The 23,338-nt window shown below is 42.4% G+C and overlaps 1 protein-coding gene across 2 annotated transcripts in view; it reads right to left on the bottom strand.

Annotated features, from left to right (window-relative positions):
• The window catches only part of carmil3 (capping protein regulator and myosin 1 linker 3), a 101,374-nt gene extending 79,020 nt beyond the window's left edge, over positions 1 to 22,354 (bottom strand). For both annotated transcript variants that reach the window (XM_085377004.1, XM_085377005.1), the window contains exons 1-8: positions 22,213 to 22,354; positions 18,860 to 18,954; positions 6,869 to 6,919; positions 4,852 to 4,911; positions 4,649 to 4,770; positions 1,385 to 1,479; positions 888 to 958; positions 645 to 718 (exon numbers count right to left, since the gene is read on the bottom strand). In XM_085377004.1, the coding sequence (XP_085233130.1) occupies positions 645 to 718; positions 888 to 958; positions 1,385 to 1,479; positions 4,649 to 4,770; positions 4,852 to 4,911; positions 6,869 to 6,919; positions 18,860 to 18,954; positions 22,213 to 22,270 (626 nt within the window). In that variant the 5' untranslated portion in view covers positions 22,271 to 22,354. The remainder of the gene's footprint in view (positions 1 to 644; positions 719 to 887; positions 959 to 1,384; positions 1,480 to 4,648; positions 4,771 to 4,851; positions 4,912 to 6,868; positions 6,920 to 18,859; positions 18,955 to 22,212) is intronic.
• Positions 22,355 to 23,338: the final 984 nt, after the last annotated feature.

The following is a 23,338-nucleotide window of genomic DNA, read 5'->3' as shown; positions in this document are numbered from 1 at the left end:
AGACCTGTGAATTGGATGGCTAGCGGGTAAAATTGCAGGCCATAAATAGCTCAAAATCTGCTGCCCTTCACTTGAAAACTGATTTTGCTGACTTTCACCCTAGAAAGCCTTCCTCTGTTGAACTGGCAAAAGTTTCTCTGTACTTGCCTCTAATTTGATCACGTGAAGTACATGTATGTGGGAACCATCTGGGAACTAAGTGATCCCTGTGAGAATCTTTTCAAATGAAATGATTTTGCACACTCATACGCAAAACTTGGTGTAGAACTACACCTATACTGAGCCGTTCAGTGGAACGGCCTTGACTTGTGCAGAAATGTAGCTTGACGGGTATTCCATATCAGACTGGAAAGGAAGAAAAAACCCACTAAATCAGTAGGAAAAGAAAGGTGGCTGCAGACCGATTCTGGCAAAGCAGCACGAGTGAGCGTGCCAAACGCCTGGCTGATGTCTGTGGGTTACATACATCTGCCAAAGACTAACTCCAGCAGAACTAATGAATATCAAATACAATGAGTTTGTGTTAATGTGTCCATTTGCTCTCTGCAACTAACTTTGTTAGTTAATTGAGCTGTTCAAATCAGTGCGAGCTCCCACACTGTACTAAGACTAGGCATGGCCACAATGTCAGTAAACTACCTCACCTGCTGTCGAGGTGGCTGAAATCCAGTAAGTTGAACTCCCTGTTGTCCTGAGAGTGATAGATTGTGTCAACATCCTGGAACAGAGAGGAGGAGGGAAACAAACAATAACAGACAGAGTTTGAGATAGATATGAGACAGTATCATGAAAAATATATTTTCCACTCTACAAAGAATAGCAATCTACAAAAGGTAATATAGACAACAAACACAAGTGGATTTGTTCTGCGAGTATGCTTTCCTCACCCACTGCACTTCTTCTTTGCAGCCAATACCGTTGTAATCGCAGAGAGCTGCATAAGTCTCAGAAAAACCTCCTGAAAATACGAAGGAGAGGACAACAAGTCAATTCAAACTAGACCATGACAGATCGGAAATGGCAAGGACAGAATGAAGTAGCGGAGAAGACATGGAGAAACGAAGAGGGGAGAGGGTGCAGGCCAGAGATGAAAGAGGGAGTCAAAAAGAGTGAGACAGAGATAGTCAGCTGAGAGGGAGAGATTAGCTGTAAATATTGAGGTGAGATGAAAGTACAGAACCATGAAGGAGCTCTTCTTGTAGATTAATAGGATTACTAGCAGAAAGCAAGTGCATCCAGTAACTTTGGTCTTCTGACCCACTTATGGACAAGTCTCCAAAATGGTTTGCTGTGAGCTACTGAGTCAGCGTGTGAATGGACTCTGAAGTGCTGCATGTATGAATGTGCGTGTGAGATGTGGTTAGAAAGGTAGCAGGGCTCTCACCACAAGTTTTCTGGGGATCTAATGATGACTCAGAGTTCGGTGAAAACTTGTGACTCCCATCGGGCATTTCTCCCTCTGCTCGACAAATAGGAGGGCTGAAACAAAGAGAGGAAGGAGATTCAGAGCTAGCTCGTGCTGGCAATGATGACGCCAAAGTGCATCTTAGAGCTTCCCAGGCCATCATGTGCAGATTTGAATGAAACACAAGGTACATGTGAAGTTGAATGGAATTATAGTCATTTAATATGTACATTTTTGATTGCAGTTGACTAAACTGTTATCCAGCATTTAAAATTCTATCCTCTTTGTGGGGGAAGATGTGAAAAAACAATTTCAATTTCAACTGACAATAAGAAAAGAAGCTTAATGTGTGAAATGCTTATTAAATAATTAATAATTGTAATTGTATGTACTGCATTCAATCAACAACTGTACATTTGTACTAAAACAAAATTGTAATTGATCTGACTGAAAAGCTCATTTGATGTGAATCATAATTTAAGCAGGATACTTACATTCATGGCAATCCTCTAAACCATAGGTGTCAAACTCTGGCCCGCGGGCCAAATTTGGCCCGCAGCCTACTTACATTTGGCCCGCGAAGCCATACCAAATTACTATTAGAGCTGGCCTACTGGTATTATACAGCTAATATATATATTGTTTAGTATTAAGCTTTGCTTGTTCCATATTCAGTTTTTCAGCAAAACGTGTTTGAGTCCATAAGAAAAGATTCATTCTTATATCTGGAGGAATAAATATATTTCAATAAATATTAACGTTAGCCCGCGACTTTGTTCCAGTTTTGAATTTTGGCCCACTGTGTATTTGAGTTTGACACCCCTGCTCTAAACCATAGTCTAGTCTGGCCTTTATTCATATAATGCAGTAGAGATAAGCCAGGAAATGTGTGGAAAGAGCAGGGACAGGACATTCAGCTAGTGTGCAGCCAACAAACTCAGCTCTTAAAGGCAATAAGTCCATGTGTTAGGCATCCTGTGGTGTAATACTACGACCAAACAACCTCTGACTAAATAAAGACGCCTGCTGCAGAACGCACATAAAGTGAAAATAGCCGAACCTTTCATTTTAGCTAGGATTTCTTTTTATTAGATTGAGCTGGTTCAGGTTTCTCCCTGTCAGATTAACCAGCAACAATGGCACCCAGATAAAAATGAGATTTGCCTCATTATAGGGCAGAACAGTGGTGGAATTGTTGGGTTTAAATCCATCAGCAGGCTGGGTACTGTTTGTTTGCATGCATCTCTCCCAGTCCTCCGGCTTCCCCTCACAGTCCAGAGACATGCACATTTAGCTAATTGGTGATGCTAAGTGGCCATAAATGTGATTGTGAGCGTGAATGATCATTTGTCTTCCTGTAATAGACTGGTAACATGTCAACTGGTATAAGCCCCACCCTCCCACAGAGTTAGAGCAGGGTGTCAAACATAAGGCCCAGGGGCCAGTATCTGCCCAGCTAAGACTCCAATCTCCTGACACCTTTGGAAATTTAAAGGCAGGCATAGGTTTTAGACTTTCAACTGTATTTTCACAAGTTTTAGAACTTCCCTGCTATTCATACTACACAACAGTAATTAAGGTAAACCTCTTAGTTAAACACCTATAGCATTAAAAGTATAGTTAGTTAAGTAGTTATTTTTAATCTGATGTGAAATGAGAGTTTCTTTGATCAAAGTGGGCTCTATGTGGCCCATTGAGATGGTTCACTATAAATCCACGAACCCTGCTGCAACAATACCTAATAAGTATATTTGTCATCTATATTTTATGGAGAGAGGCACACGGCTGGATTATTAATGAGTATTTTTTGTAATGAGAAGGCCTCTGGTATCAGTTAGAGGTTTAGGGAAAAGTACATTCTAAATATTATACTTCTTTCCTTTGGTGCTGTTGCTAAAGAGTCCTTAAGCAAGACATTGAACTCCCAGTGGCTTAAGCGGAGTACTGTAGTGCCCAAGAGACTATACAAAGACACAAGGATGCACCAAGGTTCGAATGAATGAGTATAACCCGTATTCCCAGCAGGCTCACACCCTGGTAGGTATCATAATGATACATCCTTACACAACGTCCAGTGAAATTAGGACATTAAAAGGAAATTTGACTTAAACATTGAGATCTCAAATGAACTCCTGCAAAACATAGCTCATCCACCTTTTCTACCTTTCTGCCTTACTTGCATCGGAAAGAAACAACAAGTAAGCAGAGCGTGTAGGGATGGATCAGAAAGCAAATACTGTGTTCACACATAGTACTGCGGCTGTACCTGCTTTGGCTTTTTGATAGGATTACACCGTTACACTGTGGAATTCAACACACACCATCCTTAATCGCATTTGTCAACAAAATCACACACACAACACCCAACAACATCCGTGACCTTAATCCCTGCCTTATCTCCGCAATCATCATCATCCGCCCCAGAGCGTGCATACGTGCACGCTCTCTAGATACTATCTGCATCGTGTACCAATCAGTTACCGGGCCGCACAATTAAATCCACAACACAAGGTTCCTCCCTGTGTTCTCTCCCCTTTCTTTATTTCTCTTTAAATGTCCTCACTGGAAGCAATCATCTGCCGCGGCCCTAATGGAAAAGAGCTATTCTGAACGATGATAAAGTGCAGAGATAGCCTTGTGCAGGTCAATAGTGGAGCACAGTCAATCCCAGTGCTCTCAGAAATTGTAGATGAGAACTAAGAGAGAGGGAAACAAACTCTGTGCCTTCCTTTCCTCCTCATACATTCTAATGACTGCGGGACAAAACTTTCTGGGCTTTTCATTGTGTGCATCCTTTGCGCTTTACCGCTTTAGATTAAAGCGTAGAGGACGTTCAGTGCCCGCTGTAGGATTTTCATCGGCATAAGAATGTGTTTCTTTTGACTTCAGGGTTGAGGCGACAGCATCTACTGACTGAAAGTACTACGTAAACAGCAAGAAAACGAAACCGTGCCTCGCGGTAGCAGCCTACTCAGTGTCAGCTGGCAAATTAAGCCCAGTGATTGCTAGGTGTAAGAGTCTACAATGACACAGAAATGGGTTGGAGGGAAACTACTGCAAGATAAGAATGATTTTTGGCTGTTAAAGAGGAAAGCAATCCTAAAGTGAAGCTGCCAACTTGCCAACACACTGTCAAAGTCTGTTAACGTGGGACAACTTGCCTTTGCTGCTCAGCAACATAAAGCACAAAAACAGAAAGCTTCGGCACTTTGCTCGAGGATGGCGACGCTTGACATTGCTTACGCATAAATTGAGTTGTTGAAGACTCTGGAGAGGGCGTAGTTGATGTGGCTGACCATGTGATCCAGCTGTTCCTGGGTCTGCAGCCTCAGCGAGTAGGTGGTCTTGTCTGTATCGATGATTACCTGTATCGACAATGACAGTTTTAATCCCATGAGAGTCAACGCTGCTACGACGGTACAGTTGGCAGGAAGCGCCGCTCTCACCTGGTGTTCTGGGTAGGTGTTCATTGCTCTGATTTCCAAAAAATTGAAGGTGACCTCGACCTGAGAGAAGCAGAGATGCATCACAAGCTCAAACAAAATCCTTATGTTACCTAATCTCAGCTTGTTTTGTTCACAAAATATTGCACAGAATAAAGAAGATTCCGAGTTCTGATGATGCCAATTTGCTCAAAAGGAAAACTCAAATGAAGCTGGAAGCACACACACACACACACACACACACACACACACACACACACACACACACACACCAAGGCTTCTTAAACTTCAGAGAAAACACAGGCTGACCAGTAAAATTACATCTGAAACTGTTCGCTCTCACTCACCACCTATAAGTAGTGGTTAGATGTGCAAATTTGCAGAAAGGGATTATTGACAACCTAGTGGATGCCTTCCAATCTAGCTTGAACTGTTATCTTGATCGACTTTGGCGGCAATTCAATAGATCTACTCTAAAATTCAGACTAAATACCTTCTTTTGGAATTTTCTGTTATGTTTGTCCTGCACAAAAGTGTTTCCGCTGCAAGTCAGCTGGTCAGCAGCCTAATCTCTGCCCCAGATTCTTACTACAGCATGTGAGAGAGAATCATCGCCCTGATGATTTGCTGACTTGCTTACAACCCTTCTGATCAATTCACTGCTCATCATTTCTAGTGAGCACAGTGCTGTGATGATGGAAAATTATTATGGCCAAACAAATACAATTTGAAATGGGATCACTACTAGTACTGGCTAATAAAAAAAACATTTTAAGAAATGTATTTGCAGTCATGCTAGATGAGATACTACTCCTATGTCTGTAGTGATATCACAGACTGTATATTAAAGATGGAAGCCGTTTTGGGGTAAAAAAGTGAAGCCATAAGTCCACTGAATTATTTTACTTAATAATGACCACCAGGAGGCAAAACATTAGTATGATAGTATAGAAACAACCCTATTTCTCTTTAAGTTTATGACATCAGTAAAGACTATCCAGATGAGTTTCAAGTCTTATTGAACACAACCTCATTTATTTTAAATTAAATTTTGGTCCCATTCAGAGTAATAAAGATAATAAATTGGGTTATCTTTTAGGGTTTCCTATAAGTCACTGATGAATGGCTGTGTAATGTAGCTCGATTTCTTATTCATCCACTTTCAAACCCACAAAGATGGCTGATCAAAATCTATTTATGGGCTTAATTAGAACTAATTGGTGGCACCATCTTGACTGCATCCACCTTAAGTGTATTAGCAAAAAGAAAAAAATATGCATTAGGTTAGCTTTGCACAAATAGTGGAAGCAAGGACAAATGGCTAACCTGGCTCTATTAAAAGGCATTACAGTCCTCCTACTTTAACCAATCAAGGTGTTCAAAACATAAACTGTAGATAAAAGATGATTAGCACCACCAGGACATCACCCACTGGTTATTAATGTGCCAACTTGAAGCGTTAAGTTGAGTGTACCCTGAAGCACACTCCATTTTATTCTCCGCTTTACTCCAGTGGGGACTATTGACACTTAAAAGATCAAGAAATCATAAGGAAAGTGTTTACTGAGATCATTAAGAAAGTGAGAAGTGGGGCTGTTTTCCCCACAGACTTTGACCCAATGAGGCACCTCAGGGAGACAGGTTTAAGGCACTACTGGCTTCACTTTTGTGACCCAGAAGTTTGTTGTATCTTTTATATACAGTGTATTGTTGAAACAGCCAGTAGCAAAGGTGACCAGCTGCATCTTAGCTACTGGCTGCAAGCTAAAAACTATATTTACATCCTCAAACTGCTGCTTTAGTTTTATCCCACCTGCCCCTCGTCGTCTACATTGTAATTGTCATCATTACTACTATCATCCTATAACATCATCACTGCAGTCATCATCGTTATCTCTTTTCTCCTGCTCTGAAAAGCCTTTGATTTTTTTTTCTTTGTCACATTTTCTGCGAATTACCATGAGATCAAGGCTGGCAAGTGAAAGCCATAAAATTCCACTGAGAGCGGGGGAACATTTACCTTGGTGGGCACTTTGACAGCAAAGAGATACAGTCTCCATGTTGCCAGGACCTGAGGGGAGAACACATTTATATTTCTGTCAGACAGCAGGAAATGCAAAATGCAAATCGCAGCAAAAAATGGCACAGCACAAACATCCCATAAAGAGAGCAAATCATCTCCGCAGTTCATCCAAATGGCTCCTAAGTCATGCTAAGCACCCTAGACATTAGTGAGCTAATGACGACAGCACGTGAGCGTGCGTGTGCGTATGTGTGTCAAAGACATATGATGGCGGGACTGCAAGTCATTTCACAGTCCAATTTATCGTGCCAAGTTGTGGTGATGGAACTAAGTAGTACTTATTCAACAGACGCCTCATCGCCCCGGCAAGAATACTGGTGAAATAACAGGGAGAAGACAAAAAAAAGACAGAGGAAGAGTAAGCAAAAAGAGTTGTGCTTTTGTCAGAAAAAAGCCATTACCATTTAAAAGTGTCTGGGGTAAATTAAGAGAAAGAAAATGTGAATAAATTCACATCTGCCTATGCAATTAATCTCATTCATAATTCAGAAATTCCATAATTAGCATACTCAATACATGCATGCATGCACTGCGCGTCTCTAGCCCTTCCAAGCCGCGTCTCTAACTCTCGACCACTGTCTCCATGCTCTTTTTCAGCCAGCTTTCAAATTGTCTTGTCCATAATTCCTTCCCTTGCATCCTTTCATTCCTCTGATTTCTCTCTTCATCTCCATGGAAATGTGTTCATTTTCTTGCTTAATCCCTAACCCCCCCTCCCATCTCCCAATGTGGCACTGTGTCCTGCCTGGTTTGCTCCCACCTAACACCTCACTCCAACCCCTCTTGCCCTCACCCCTCTCTCCTCCCCCCCCCCTTCTCCCAAGTCCCCTGTCTCCTTTCCTTTTTCAGTTTTTCTATTCTTTTTTCTGCTCTGTCACTTTCAATTCCTCAAGGCCTCTCTGCGCTGAATGGCTAATGGCGCCCTGCTGAGTGGCAGTGAGAGGAAGAAAGAAAATGAAACATACAAAGAGATACAGGGAGAGAGGGGAGAGATAGAGGAGGCGATAGAAGGGCAGAGACACCACTTTTCCCTCCAAATAATTAAGTCTTCTCCTCCACCATACTTCACCAACTCCCAGCAAAGCTCATCTCACAGATCAACCCTGTGTCTTAAATATATAGGCATCCATAACAGGCTCCAACAGAGAAGAGAGGCTGCACTAAGCTTGATGAGAGGCCTTTGTAGAAGGAGTCCAATCACAGCTCCTCCACAAATTTCCCATATAAATCCAGAGGGAAAGCACACAGAAGGAGGGGGGAAAAAGGACAAAAGTTGAGACGCAAATACTGTATATATAATGAAGACGTGGACGACAGATGCACCACTATAAAATCCTGCTACCTGACAGAAGGTCTCATCATGTAAACAAAGGCATCAATAATGCAGGCTCACTGATGGGCGCCGATTTGATCCCCCGATGCTGAAGCAAGTCTCTTGCATAGGATTTCTCCTCTCTTGTTATATCATTTACAGGCTATCGAGGCATCATTAAAGACAAATCAATACTCTGGTTATTTTTTGCTTACTTGGCTGGGACGTGTGCAGCAGTGAAGGGAAAATGCACCCAATAATCCTCTACAAAAAAAAAAAAAAAAAAATCCCTGTTGTTTTGAGGTTTTATGAGCCGTCTAATTATGTGTTGTGTAACTTGGACGAGCTGTTGTCTGCGCGCCGCATCGACTGCGTTTAAAGAGAGTCAAAAAGCACGCTGTATTGTTTATAAAGTCGGCGAGGTTCAAGTCTTTTTGCCGTTTGCGAAAAGCAACGGAGACAACAGCCTGTCAGTCTCAATAAGCCTTTCAGTTAGCTTCCTGCATCATTTAACAGCCCACACTATATTGTAGCTAGATAGCAACTGAGTGGTAGACGGTAGTAAGCAATAGTCAGAGTTCCAGAGTAATACTTCAAAGTGCTTCACTTTAATATTTTAGACAGCTTAATCAGAATGGCCCAACGTTCAGAGCTGAGCAGCAGCCAGTCCTGTCAGTCTCCCCACCACCCCGAAAGCTGTCACCCATATCAATCTGAATGATAATTTATATCTTCTGCCGTAATTGTCACACACGGCTTAGCGGGAGGCTGACATTTTCACAGGTGTACATATTAGTAATTTGTGTGGTGTAGCAGTACCGTAGCAACAGCTGTCGATTAATAAAAGTCAATCAGTGGGAGAAAAAAGGGAGAAAAGGCAAATATTTTGATTGTCAAGTAGAAACTGAAAATTCAAATTTTTCCCCTTTTTTAATATATTATGTAGTAAGGTGGATAACTCTGGGTTTGTGCTTGGTGGTAAGGATAAAAAGGAAGATAATCACCTTGGGCTTTCATTGTATTGCGAGGGATCTAATGAAAGGAGAAGATAATGTGGCAGAATGATTAACAATGAAAATAACTGGTGGAAGATAGAAGCAAATAAGAGACCATCTTATAGAGTTACGGTGCTGTTTAAATCAATCACTGTTAAGTAGAGATGCACAGATATCCATACCAATGTTGTTTCTCCTTTCTTGTTTGTCTTGTTTGCTTCCTTGGTATACAAGGGACATTTATAATACAAAAAATAATGTTTAAAGCCTTCTAAAGTCATTAAATTTGCTCAAATTTGTTAAAACAGTCCGACACAGCACACATATCGACCTCTGCCACTCGTGAATGTCATCTTATCCGGAAATAACAGGCAACGAGGAAATTATCAGCTGATTGCACCAAAGCCAGGAGGTTATACTTCAACAGCTTCTGATGACACTGTATTCTACAGCAAGTCAGATTATTCAATATTTGTGTATTATCTTTTTCAGTGTTTCACTTCGCAGACAGCCCCTGAGCACTTGTCTTACAACTCAAAGCAAGTAAAGAACAATGTTATTGATTCAGGAAGTTTGAATGAGTGAATGTGTTTCTAGCTAAGTAGCAGGTGCGGTGCACTTTGTGCTTTGGGTAGAAAAGCTGCTCTGCTGTGCTTGATCTCTGTATGTGAATTTAAATGAATCAAAAATGGGAATTAATTGTATCTCATCATTATGCAGTTGCATTTGAGCACCCAAAATAAAAACATGGCTTTAAAATACATGTTTTATATATATATATATATGTATCCATCAACTGCAACCATCGTACATGAGCGTCTGTCAGTCATGGATGGAGAAAATTACTGTTGGTCCTGTCCGTCCTCTTCCTCGACAATCACATAAATAAATGGGTTGTCCTAAGTAACCAAAAAGAAAAAGAAAGTCAATAGTTTCTGAAGCAGTTTCTGAAGCATAAAGATAATAAGTATCAGCTGGCACAAGCAGTGACGCTAATGTCAAGTATGATGAGCCAGAAGCAGAATCCTGCCCACCTTGCCCTGACCCCCTCCCACAATAGAAGGTGACATTCTGGCAAACCTTCTATTCCGCAGATCAATCACAAATCCTAAAAGCTGAAGAAAGATTCGTTTTCCACCCAGGAAATCCTCTGAAATGAGATGGTCAACTTTTTTCTTTTTTTTTGATCTGGTCAGCCAGGCAGACAGCAGGCGACAATCTCTAAAAGTGATGTGGAAGTAACGCGAGAGAAGGACTAGAAGGCGAAGATGATGGGGGGTGAGGGGTTGGGGGAGTCCAGAAGTGCCCTTGCGGTGATGGCACGGTGTCAAAGCTCTAGTTCAAAGATCTAGCCAGCAGGCTGGCCCCCGAAGCTCACTGCGGAGGACCGCGTGTACAGTACACGCACAGAGCAACAAACGCATCTCTACACTGCTTTGTGTGTTCGCGTGCACACGAGGCAGAGAGGGCAGAGGGCGGGGGCTTATATTAATCATAAGCTGTCAAGCTCTGGGTCTTGCACTTCAAACGAGATGGCGCAAATCAAAGTGTGTCTCTGGGTCTTGTACGTGTAAATGTGTATGCGTGTGTGTTGCGGCATTGCCTCTGAAGGGAACAAGAAGAGGATCAGTGCCAGATTCGGCCGCCTGCGGTATTTCTGGCTCGGCCACAAGGGCATTAAAAAAACAAACCAAAAGACTCGCACACAAACACACACCGGGGTGAAAATCAGAAACATTCTATCGCCAATATTTGCATACGTTCAGCGTGCTCCTACAGCACACACTGCTTTTTGACTCTCACGCACGTATAATGATGCACAATAGCTTGCTAAGCTGGCTTTGGACTACACTCGTCCCCTCTCTCTCTCTCCCATCCTGTCACACAGAGTCAGCCACCATCACTCAAGTGAACCCAGCATCATAAGAACACAACCCTGCCATCAGTCAATCTGTCAGCTTATGTGTGTGTGCGTATGTGTGTGTGTGAGAGAGAGAGAGGAGGGTCTGAAAGCACAGATGCCCCAGGTCCTGCTTCGTAAGTGGACTTTAGAGTGGTAGGGAGGGAGAGATGCAAAGCTCCGAAACACATCTTGTTCCAAATTCTCTGATAAAAATGGAGTCCTAAATCAAAGAGATAGCACTCTGAAAATGAGATAGAAAAACTGGGGGAAAAGAGGCAGATAATGGGATGAAGTACTGTAATGTAGATGGGTGACGGAGATGAGAGGATGAGAGGAGAAATAGAGGCTGGAGAGTGGCTGGGATTGGACGAGTGGGTCAAAAGCAATAAAGGGAGGGGAAAATAGTGAAAGCTTAAAGCAAGCAAATGCAGGGATGCCGGATGGGACGAGAAATGAGCGCAGGTAAGGAAGGCCAAATGGATGAGGAAAGAAGAGAGGAAAGGAGAGGAGCAGCGGGTACAGTAAGGACTGAGACAATGAGAACAAGGGAGCGAAAGAGAGAAAGCGACTCAATAGAACGGAGAGATAAAGATAGAGGCAGAGTTCCCTTACAGCCCTGATAACTCACGCGCGCGCAAACACTCATTCACACTTTCTCTCGTTCTCGTGGGAGGAGAGAAGGTCAGCAGTCACACTTCGTAGCGTCTCCGCCACAGGGTACCAACATGTGTTTATGATAATTGAAAGAAGACTCAGTCCTAATTACAGCTGAGCGCTCGCCACGCACCGTCAGACGGCGAATCTAGAAACTCCATGCTGACAATCTCACAGGGGGAAAAGCCATGAAAGGAAAATGACGGGTGATGCAGTGGTAATGTTTACCATTACACAAGCACATCGTGTGTTGGCGAGAGTGAAACAACGCTGCGAGCGCCGGCCGTCTCTTTTCCTCCTTTGTACTCGGCTTTCTTTCACAGTCCAACACACAGTTAGATTTTCTGTGCAACAAAGAGTCGTCTTCCAGGCCCAGTTTCACCACGTCAAGTTACATAATTCGCTGAGCATCTCTCGCTTTTGACTTTATTCACCACCGCACGCAATTTTTGCAGCATCAAAAGCAAGTGCTGCAGAATTGGCTCAGTTTTACCATCACTGGCCACAAACACACCGTCCTGTGGGCTCCATTTCTCTAAAACACAAACCACACACAATGGGGGAAATTAAAAAATAAAAAGAGACCTTGTTCTGCTTTCAGCGTACAGCGGGTTTGAAGTTGTAAATACCAAAAACGAGATTCTTTAATTTTTTTGCTTGGATTGCTGCACTTTCACTCTCTGCGCCTACATGTCAAAGATGCCACAGTCACATTCTCGGAAGGCCTTCAAAGATATTCTAGAGCAGGGGCGGGGAACTCCAGGCCTCAAGGGCCGGTGTCCTGCAGGTTTTAGATGTTTGATCCAACACAGCTTATTTAAATGGCTAAATGACCTCCTCAACATGTCTTGAAGTTCTCCAGAGGCCTGGTAATGAACTAATCATTTGATTCAGGTGTGTTGAGCCAGGGTGATAACCAAAACCTGCAGGACACCGATCCCTGAGGCCTGGAGTTTCCCATCCCTGTTCTAGAAAATGGTACTCAAACAAGATAGTGAAAATGGTTTTAGTACACAAGTAATAAAAAGGCAACATGTCAAAGCAGGGGTGGGCGGTATAAATGGTATATGGTATAAACGATATGAATTTGGCCAACGGTAGAGATTTTGACTATACCGCTCTTCCGCAATAGCGCATGTTGCTGCGCAAAATCATCGCAGCGGCTGCAAGCTAGCATGGAGCTTACACGTGGAGAGGAGGAGGAGGAGGTGCTCATAAAGAACACTGGTGCGACGTTAGTCATATGCACCTGATTTGGGTTTAAGCATTCAGATGTTAAGCAGAAAATATCATCTGCAAATTATGCCGGGCAACAGTAATAGCGAAGAGACGAAGCACGTTTTGAATATGAGGAACGCGCCCTCCACAAACGCCCAGTCGGTCAAGTGGAAAGAAAAAAGGCGGCCCTACACACTAGCAGACTCATCTTTTCCAAAGGCACATTTTGCACTTTATCTTCAACAACTTTTTACTTGTATTTTTTTCATTCAAAAATGTTTACAGACTTATCTTCATTTTTATTTGCTATTTAAGAATTTTGTGTTACATTGTTTGGAAAAAGATCTGTTACATCTTAAAAATTATTTGAAAAGTTTTGCACAATAAATGTTATTAAAATGGCATTCTATACTGTTCAGTCATTTTGACATCTATATATATATATGTACAGAAGAAAAGAATATATCACAATATATATCGTTACCGCACATGCTTCAAATTATACCGCAATATGGATTTTAGGGCATATTGCCCAGCCCTACGTCAAAGCACTTCCTCTTACATATCCATATAACCTGTCTCAAGATTACAGAAGCATATATAACCAGGTCATGGGTACACATCCCCAGCCCAGGAGCACCCATTTAATCTCAACACAGTATAGCAAAACACTCACTGCAAGCACAAAAGTTCAGCTACTTAAAGAAAAAAACAACAACAACAGATTTTGTCCCCAACCCTGAGAAGAGACCTCACAGAGGTGTGCTGACCTTTCATAGTGGAATCACTATGAAAGCCTTAAAAGGATACTCCTGTAATATGTTGCAGCCTCATAACGTGGCAGGACTCACAAAAGGCACACTGAACAAAAGCTGTCAGAATAAATGCATATTAGGCTAATGGATTAAGAAACTAAGAAAAAAAAAGCACCTCCATTTACTATAATGCTACTAACAGTCTGTCTCCATATGATAATCTATCTCTGGATATCCCCATATTTTTCATGCTTCCTGTCAATGTAAGGCAGGCTTGCAAAATATGAAGTCTTTGTTTAATGTAAGAAGACCCAATGACATTACCTTGAATGGCATTAAAGGAGCCACAGAAGACGCAAGAAGAATTCTAAACATGCAGACTTGGTTTTGCAACTCCTCATTTACCTTATGGGTCTGGACAAGTCAGTAAAACCCAAGTCAATGATGGAGCCTTCACCGGTCTAGGCACTGAGGAACAGAAGCAATTGTGCAACTGCAAAGTAATAAAATTTAATAATTTAACAGGCACACAGCAAAACTATCAAAAACGCTTATTCATGAAGATGTTAAAAACCCATAGGAGTATGCGAAAAATAAAAACTTAAAGGAGGAAAAAAATAAATACAACAACAGACTGGGAGGCTTGCTTTCTATTTTAATCAACTGCTAATGACATGCAGCAGTATCGTCCCGTAAAGCCAACAGAGGTTAAAAAATGGCCGCCAGTAGTTCTTTTAAAATTTAACTGCTGTATCATGGCATCCTGTCTTTGCTTTGTCCCTAACAAAGTACTGTTAAAAAGGAAATATCAGAAGGCTGGATATGCTCTGTCACGCTAGCTTCACTTACAAGAAACACGCTAATGATCCAGTTATGTTACGACCATCTGAGGAATGTCGCCAAGATATGCTCAGTAATGATTTTTGATGGCACAAACTATCACTCATCCTTTTATTTCCCTCGCTGCTGGATTATTGTGATGGTCTCTAAACCAGTATAAATCAAAAATCAATTATTAGACTCCAAACCAAGAACAATAAACACAATGCCAATTTCAATCACGCTTCATTGGCTGTCTTATTGTTATAGGATTATCTTAAAGGTTTTACTTTAAAGATTTTCATGGACTGATCATAGGATATAAAGTCAAACACTTTCAGAAGAGCGACTACTTGGCTGCTGTTCCATACAGTAGACGCAGTATTTGGCTCCAGTTTGTGGTAAAGTTTACTTATTCAAGGAGTATACACACACACACTCACACACGCACACACACACAAACACAAACAACTACTCTGATTTAGCAGGATCTACAAATTACTGGAGATGTCTGTTATTATTAATAGGTCTGTAATTCTTTAAAATAAATATAATCAGTATTTACTACTGTAAATAATTATGTATGTATTTTTTTTCAATGTATTAGTATTGTTATGCACTAGTTTGGCAAATATTTTCTGTTGTACATTTATCAAAATTATATCTTTTGACATTTTAATTAATTTTTTTTGAAAAATGACTAATCAGTTACAAGTTGCTAATTTGTAATTAGTAACTAATCAGGAAAATCCATGCTGGCACGGTTTTGGTAATCATGATTAGTTATTTCTCAGTTTTTGCATGTTGTTGGTAGTCCAGGAAAAGAAGAAGAATGGGCTCTACTCTCAGAGGTGACGGAGGCAGAAATCTAGAACAAATAGAAAACACAGAATTTACCAAATCTGTCAAAGCCCCCAAAGCACCCGAGTATGTGCACATGTTTCATACACTGCATTAAGATAAAACTGACACAAATGCACCACCACAGCCCACGAGCTACGTTTAAATTCTTCCTCTGTTTTTAATGGCATATCCACCTACACACCCAACCACAAAACACCTTATTGATTACAGGAAAATTACATGAACCATTTGTCTGACCAACAGCAACTGTTTGTAGTTCTATATAGTTCTACGAATAGGGTTTGTATATTGTAAGAATTACTGCAAGAATTTTTTAAAGAACTGTGTCTTTCACTTTTTTCATCTCTGTCAATTTAGTTTAGTTTTGTACCGCTTGAAGAAAGGGCTGCCCAAAACAACACATCATCATCACTATAAGAACATGAATGAAGTGCAATAAATAAAAAAAACTAATTTTAGCTACGCACAGCTTGGGTTCGATCTAACAAACAAACAAGTAAGACTGCCCTCTCTATGAAAAGACGTGATTTGCCAAACCTTACCCATCACATCATCAAAAGCACTGAAAACAAAGCCAAGAAGATTTGCACAAGCCTTCACAGACTGCCTGAGCTACAATATGCTGAAAGGTTAAAATGGAATTTTCACCCAATGATGCCAAAAAAAAATATTGTGCACCACAGCTACATCCATATTGCTGAAGGTACACTTTTACTGCAAACTAGCATTTCTACTGCTTGTTAGAGAAATAAAATAAATAAAACGAAAAAGTAGAATTAGAAATATAAATATAAATACTCACTTGGTACTAGAAGTCTCCAAGAGCAAGAAATGGCACGTGTGGCTAGGTTTTTGGGCTTTTTTGTAATTGCTTTGTTCAGTGTGGGTCCATTAAAGGGCAAATGATTTTCAGTTCTGAATGATTTATGTTCAATAAAGCTACTTTGAAAGTGATTGCTAACCATAAATCATTACATATTCTACTAATTTCATCACAAGCAGCCCTGCTGCGCACATCCTCCACACCGGCAAACCCACAGAGCACACGGGCACAATCGAATCATTAAACGCAGTAGCTTAAACTTGACCTCAAACCTCAGTTCTACAAGAGCCCCATGAATGGGACCTCCACGCAACCGTGCAGCTTAAGTGGGAATAAGCACCCAAGTGTGTTCAGGGCTGTCAAACAGTGGCACTTTCAGCCAGTAATAGGCCCGTTATTAGGTGGGAGTGAAGAAACCGCAGAGTCAACAGAGGATAAAACAGAGCGACCGATCAGGGTAAATAAGTGGCGGAAGAACCAAATCGGCAACTGGGGCATCATAACACATCAGAGATTCCTTCCCCCCCTCTCTCCTTCCTTCATTCCCTTTGCTCCATTGGCATGCTCTCCCCTCCTCTTCCAGCAACACCCGCCCACTCCTCCCTTCCCTCCTTCCATATCGCTCTCTCCCCCACTCAGCCTTTGAAGATGCTTTGTTTTCAGAGTTGCCTCTAATCTTCAAATAGGGTGATCTAATAATGGCTGTAAGAGTGTGTGTGTGTATGCGAGCAAGTTTGGATGCACTGAGCAGTGCGAGTGTGCATTAATACCTCCTGCACATGTATGCAAAATGCACACACATGGGTAAATGTGCATGTGCGTGTCTGAGCATAGCCAATGATGGAATCGTGCATGTTGATGCTCCCCAACGCAGTGCCCTCGGTGCTGTTTAGATGTCACGCTGGGCCTGTGTCTGTCTGAGATGGGTGGTGGGGGAGACAACCCTGTGTGTGCCTGTGTGTAAGTGTGTGTCACAGCATGATGGCTGGTACAGTCAACACACACAGACAGTTGGATACCAGCAGTCTCTGGAGGCAAAGAAGGGCACGAAAAAAAAAAGACAGAGAGAGCAAATGTAGAACAAAGACTTGAATGTAAAAGTAAATACAGAGTTGATGTTTTAAACTCTCTTCCTGTGAACCGAACAAACCAGGGGAATCGAGATGGAAGCTGTGGTTTTCTTTTCTTCTCCAGGACAAAATTCAAGCTCTGCATCTGACAGCAATCCTAGAATGCGCCACTTTCTGACCTCCATGTATGATACTTTCAAGCATGAATATTATGTGCATAATACCCAGAGAGACTGAAAAAAGTCAATTTACAAACTCTCTTGTCTATTCGCCCTTCTTACATCCAAACAAATGTATCCATTAGAGTGAAAAGATTGCCTTTTAGGAAGGGGGGAGACCTTGACAACGAGCTAGAACGAATACATATATAGCTGCATCCAACATCCTTTCCCTTGAAAGAATTTGGAGCAGTTGCAGAGGCAGCAGCAGCAGCCAAAGCCCATTTGGATAGTAAGAGAAAAAAAAACTCTCGTAAGGCAAAGACCTAATTGAATTGCTTCTGATGGAAAGAGAAGCTCAATACCCTTTTACAGGTTTGAGTAAAGATGGAGGGACGAGTGGAAGGGCATAAAAGTGGAGAGATGGAGAGAAAGCGAGAGGCGATCAGCGTGGCGGTGGGGGGGGGGGGGGGGGGGGGGTGATGACAGGGAGGAGAATAATCAAGATGGACAGACAAGGAGGGAGGGAAGGAGGAGGGAGGGAGGAAGGATGGGAAACAAAGAGAGGATGACAAAAATAGAGGGGGGTGTGGTAATGATGGAGATAGGTGGAGGCAAGGCAGAGACAGGGGGAAAAGAAATAATAGGAGGGACGGAAAACTGAGAGAAGTCCTGGTTAATAGTTTGGATTCTCACATCAGCTCATCCCTTTCTTGTTGCCTTTAAAGGAGGAAACAAGCTCGCTCTTGGCAACACAGTATGAGTAACTGATCGGGCACCAATGTGCCTGACTAACTGACAGTCTCTCAATAACAGCACTGGCCTTGGTTCCTTGAACACATCACAGACAACCTACACTCCCTCTGGCATGCAGTCCCACACAAACACACGAGGCTCCTTCAATAACAAACAAAACAAAAACAAAGCAATAAACCAGGACCCTGTATGTACACAACATCAGGCTTCCACACATGCACACACCACACTCTCGCCTGCGGCATTAAGGCCATCCTGCCACATCTAATAAACTCTGAGGATGGATTCAGTGGGACACGGCATGGTGTCCACTTTGCTCTGCTTAGACAGCATCTGTCTTAAGCCTAATTTTCAACGCGTCTGTTGTGTGGCTCAGGAAGTACAATCTGCGACTTCTTACGGCCCTTTCAATTTGTTGCAATTAAGCTCTATTGATTTCCATTTTGACTTTAACGAGCCAGCGTCACTCTGTCGCACATTTAAAGCCTCGCACGGAAAGATTCTTTCATTTTATTAGCAGCTCTCTCGGGTCACCGGTGTGAACACAAGAATGAAGTGGGGGGAGGTGCTGGGGTGGAGTGCGGGTATCGGCGTCTCTCACCAGAATCCTGTCCTCTGACTTGCCGCTCCTCATGTCCTGCTTGACGGCTCGCACAAACTTAATGGCTTGTTTGTCCAGCACCTTTCTGATGCTCTCTGGAAAGAAGGCAGAGAGGGAAAGACAAGGATAAAAAAAAGGAGCACTGATTACATAATGTAAACACATTACAGAAAAAAGGTTACAGTCCTGAGATGCTCTGAGAAATGCTTTGAAAGGCTTTCAAGAGGGTAAATCGGTAAATTAGAACATAAAGCATGATGAAAAATGGAAAGAAAAAAACGGAATAAGAATGAGATGCACCAGTTTTCTTTCCAAATACTGATTCTGAGTATCCATTCAATATAAGGGCTCTTGTTCTTCACTGTCTGAAATGCACTGATCGGGCCACTCCTGCATATCAAAGTAACATGAGGGTGACAAAAGTCAGTAGAGGGCTTCAGCTGTTAAAATGCTGTCTAAAGGTTTAGAGTGAATACGAACTTCTAGTAACTGATAAATAAAACAATACTGTGCACAAGAGGCTGCTGTCATACCCAGCCCAGAAGGGAAGTGGAATCACTAAACTGCAGTGACTCAAAGGCAACTTTTAATGTGAATTGTGATAATACAGCACCTCCTTAATACAGCGCATCAGACTGAGGAACATCTTTGGAAGAAAATAAATATAGACTAAAGTATATAATCAACCAGCAGTTATTTAAGTTGCTTTAGTCTGCGAGCCACTTTGCAACCCGCCACAAGCCCAACTCCTTTTTTTGTGCTGTATGTGTCTTGATCAGCGTCAATCAATTACTCAATCTCTTCTATGCAGAGGTGTTGCCGCTGTTGTTCCCGCCTCCTACTTTTCTTAGGCACATGGAAAAGCAGCGAGGTCCCAAACTACAGTCATGCCACACTATACATATATAAATTACTGCAGATGGCAATAATCTTCTTTTGACTACAGAGGTCTTGGCTGGAATGTGATTAAATCATGCTCCATGCTAAACCCGCTTAATAAAGTTCAGTATCAGTGCTGATGCCAATTCAGCACATTAAAGCTTGATCCCTAATTAACCCTTCGATGTCCAAGCACCCCAGCTATCAGGTGGTGGGGGGTTAAAACCTTTTTCATGTGTTGGTTAAAGTATTTAGGTTTCTCTTCTTTGCCAAGTCTTGAAATAAAAAGTTTCAGAATCTAAAAACCAGCTGAAATATGTGGTCATCATCAGCAGATAATGCCTCATTTGCCTCGTGTTAAGATTGAAGTCTTGTTTTTATGCAAATAAGTAAAAGAGGCTGATGAAGATCACGTGAGAGCTAAAACACTTCAAGTGATTTTGTCCAACAACTAAAAGTAAAGTGCATAGTAGTTGTGCATTTATGAAGAGGGTAAACTGGATATTTTTCAGCAACTGATGAGACAAACAAGCAGTCTTTACATGACACCTTGTTTGGGTTTTTCTTGTCATCATTTTGATGTATGGTGATGAACATGACAGACTTTGGATTTAGGACACCAACAGGTGACATATTTTTGGAAATAGTCCCAGTGCTTCTTCTGTCTCAGAGCTTTTTAAAAGCTCTAAAGATGTAGTTATCAATCAAAAAATATGTTCACATCCCAGCTAAATCCCCACGACCATCACGTCTTGTGTCTGAGGTGGATTATTCCTTAAAAGACAGCCGCACAGGGGCGAACAGTCACAGAGAAAAGAAGACAGCTTCAAAGACGCCAACATGAGGACAGGCAGACACATATGCAACTCCTAGCTGAAGAGGACTCATAACTGGACTATTTTTAGCCTCAGAGAAGAAAAAAGCAGCCCGGCTCTTCTCAACGGAACCAAACACACAATTCAGAGCTGCGGTCTTTAGGGACTTCTACCCCACCATGCCAGGCAGGCGACCCTGTGAAGCTCACTGAACCGCACCAGAGGCCTCTGCCAATTACATCCCCCCCCAAACAACAACCAACATCAAAATAACATCAGCCTATAGCCTCAGTGTGGAACCACGCACATATGCCTACAAGCTGTGATATGTTCACAGCACACATCTCAAATGGGGCCATCCGTGCTAAATATGCACTCATGGAGCCCAGCAGATGGAGATACAGCGAGTCATGCTGTGTCACGACGCTCCACTCACAGTCTCCCAACTTTCCCACTGTATCAACCACACACACACACACGCACACACAATTCTCACAGTCCCCATCCGGCAACAACCATGAAGTTGGCTCTCACGCTTGACTGAGCAGCGGCAGATGCCAGCAGGATGAGACAGGGATGGGACTGAGAGGGGGGGCACACTCAGGTAGATCGAAAGAAGGATCAGCTGAAGACAACCAGAGAGTTATTGACATTAAGCTGGGTAAGACCCAATCGCTTAAACCTTTTAACGCACTATCCAGAACCCCCCAAGGCCTGCCGGTGTGACCTCAGCATCTGTTCCCTAAAAAAGGGGCAAGGTGCGGTGGAGATGAAAAACCAGCATGGGTCAGTCCCCCTTTCCACCGTCAGTTCCCTCTAATACACCCTGCCTTTTCTGGCAGTTTGATGGATGTGCTCACTCACCTTCCCCAAGCCTCAGGAACCCCATCTCCCCCACCCCTCCCCATCTGGTCCTCCACTAGCAGGTGTGTTAATGGCCTAATACCGCCTGCCTCTTACAACCAGGCCACACAGAAGGTGCTTGACCAGGTTGAGCTGGTAAACAGCGGGACTTAACTCCATCAGGATAATTAGCGGTGAGAGACACCCTTCATCAACACTCTACCATCCAAACATGGTGTGTTCGTGTGTCCTGTGCTGTCCGATCTCTTCAGCGGGAGACACAGGCTCAGGCTTCCAGCTGTACCCATGCTGCACGAAAAGCGCTTGCAGTCACACAATAACTCCCACGCACACACGTGCAGCGAGAAAAGAAAGCCATTAAAAAAAAAAACTCCTAATGAATGCACAACAAAGCCATGACGCGCTCACACGCACCGCAGCACTTGAAAATAACTCTGACAGCACTACTGGACCCGTGCGCACGATAAATTTCACCGCGGATCTTTATAACAAATCAATCCCAAAGTGAAGACTCCTGCACTGAGATCGCTAGGATTACAGTCCTCACAAGCCCGAACAGCCATTAACTGTGGTTTTGCCTTGGGGAGGCATATCCTGCGTTTCCCTGCGGTGATAACTCCTTTCAAATCAAACGCAGTGGAAAGAGGTTGTTTAAAGAGCAGCTGAGTAAAAGAAAACTACCCGTACGCGTCCCGAGAGCTGCTCTCATCCATCCTCTCGCGTTCTCGGGAGTGCTCGAAGCGGTGTTAAAAACACACTTTTCCCCGAAAAAGTCATCCCGGGTCGGGAGCTCACCTGTGATTTCCCTGTTGACGTTGGCAAAGCCCGCCGCTGTAGTCTCCTTTGAGGCCATGGTGCGCTCCTCCCGCCTGTCCGGCCCCCTTCTCCTTCCTCTCCTCTCTCAGATGTCTCTTTAGGCAATCGCTGTCCACTTCTTCCCCCCCTTCTTCTTCTTCTTCTTCTTCTTTTTCTTCTTTCAGCGCCTGCAGGTGCTCCAGGCGCAGCAACAGTCCGCACAGTGTGGTGAGAAGCGATGCCGCGGTGCGCAGTGGCAAACCCGAGGAGCGCCTCCGACTTCAGCACTCAGACAAGAGAGAGAGAGAGAGAAAGGGGGGAGAGAGAGAGGTTTGAGATACTCTTCATCATCTTTAGGTCACCATCATTTGTTTGAAATAGCAGATGTACCATAAAAAATAGACAAAGGAAAGAGTCCTATTGTTAAATTGCAGAGATTCTAGGCTTCCAGGCGTCCTAATAATTTACATGTTTTAAACTGTAATAACTACACTTTTCATATATTTTTAATTGATTGATTCTTACATTCAAAGGTAATCACTTGCTGATAAATCATGATTTTGGCTAAAAACAATAACAATAGAACACTTTCTAGTCAAATCTTCAAATGTCTTTGCTGGGAAACAAAGTGAGACGGTTTTACCTTGTTTTAAGCGACAGAATCTTTGATGTGCTGTTTAGACAAAATTACTATAACAGGAATTTAGATTTGATCATTTGATTGGAAAGAAATACCATATAGAAAACTAAGTGTGGAAACAATCAGGGTGGATTTTCAGGCTTAAATACAACCCTGAGCTCGCATGAAAAGTGGCACTGTACAGGAGTTCCTATATGTTTTGGCAAAACAAGTATGCACTGCTATGTACTCTATACATAAGGAGGAGTCCTAATAGTGAAAGAAAAAACCTGTTTTAGCATCAAATCATGCATAAAATATCTAAAGCTAAAGTGTTCATTGTGCAGAATCATATGTATTATAATAATGGGTCAGGTATGGATTCGTGAATTGTATAAACCTTATCTGTTAAATATTGTAGCAGGAAATTATTTTAATTATAGTACTGGTTATTTATATACAGTGTAATATATAAGTAAATATAAAAATCTTCAGAAGAATACATAA

Source organism: Diplotaxodon limnothrissa, linkage group LG18, assembly GCF_057381915.1.
Source record: "Diplotaxodon limnothrissa isolate DT_005_m linkage group LG18, D_limnothrissa_male_GT1.1, whole genome shotgun sequence".
NCBI classification, from domain to species: domain Eukaryota; kingdom Metazoa; phylum Chordata; class Actinopteri; order Cichliformes; family Cichlidae; genus Diplotaxodon; species Diplotaxodon limnothrissa.
The sequence above is the reverse complement of the archived record's forward strand: the minus strand, read 5'-3'. Positions and strand labels throughout refer to the sequence as shown.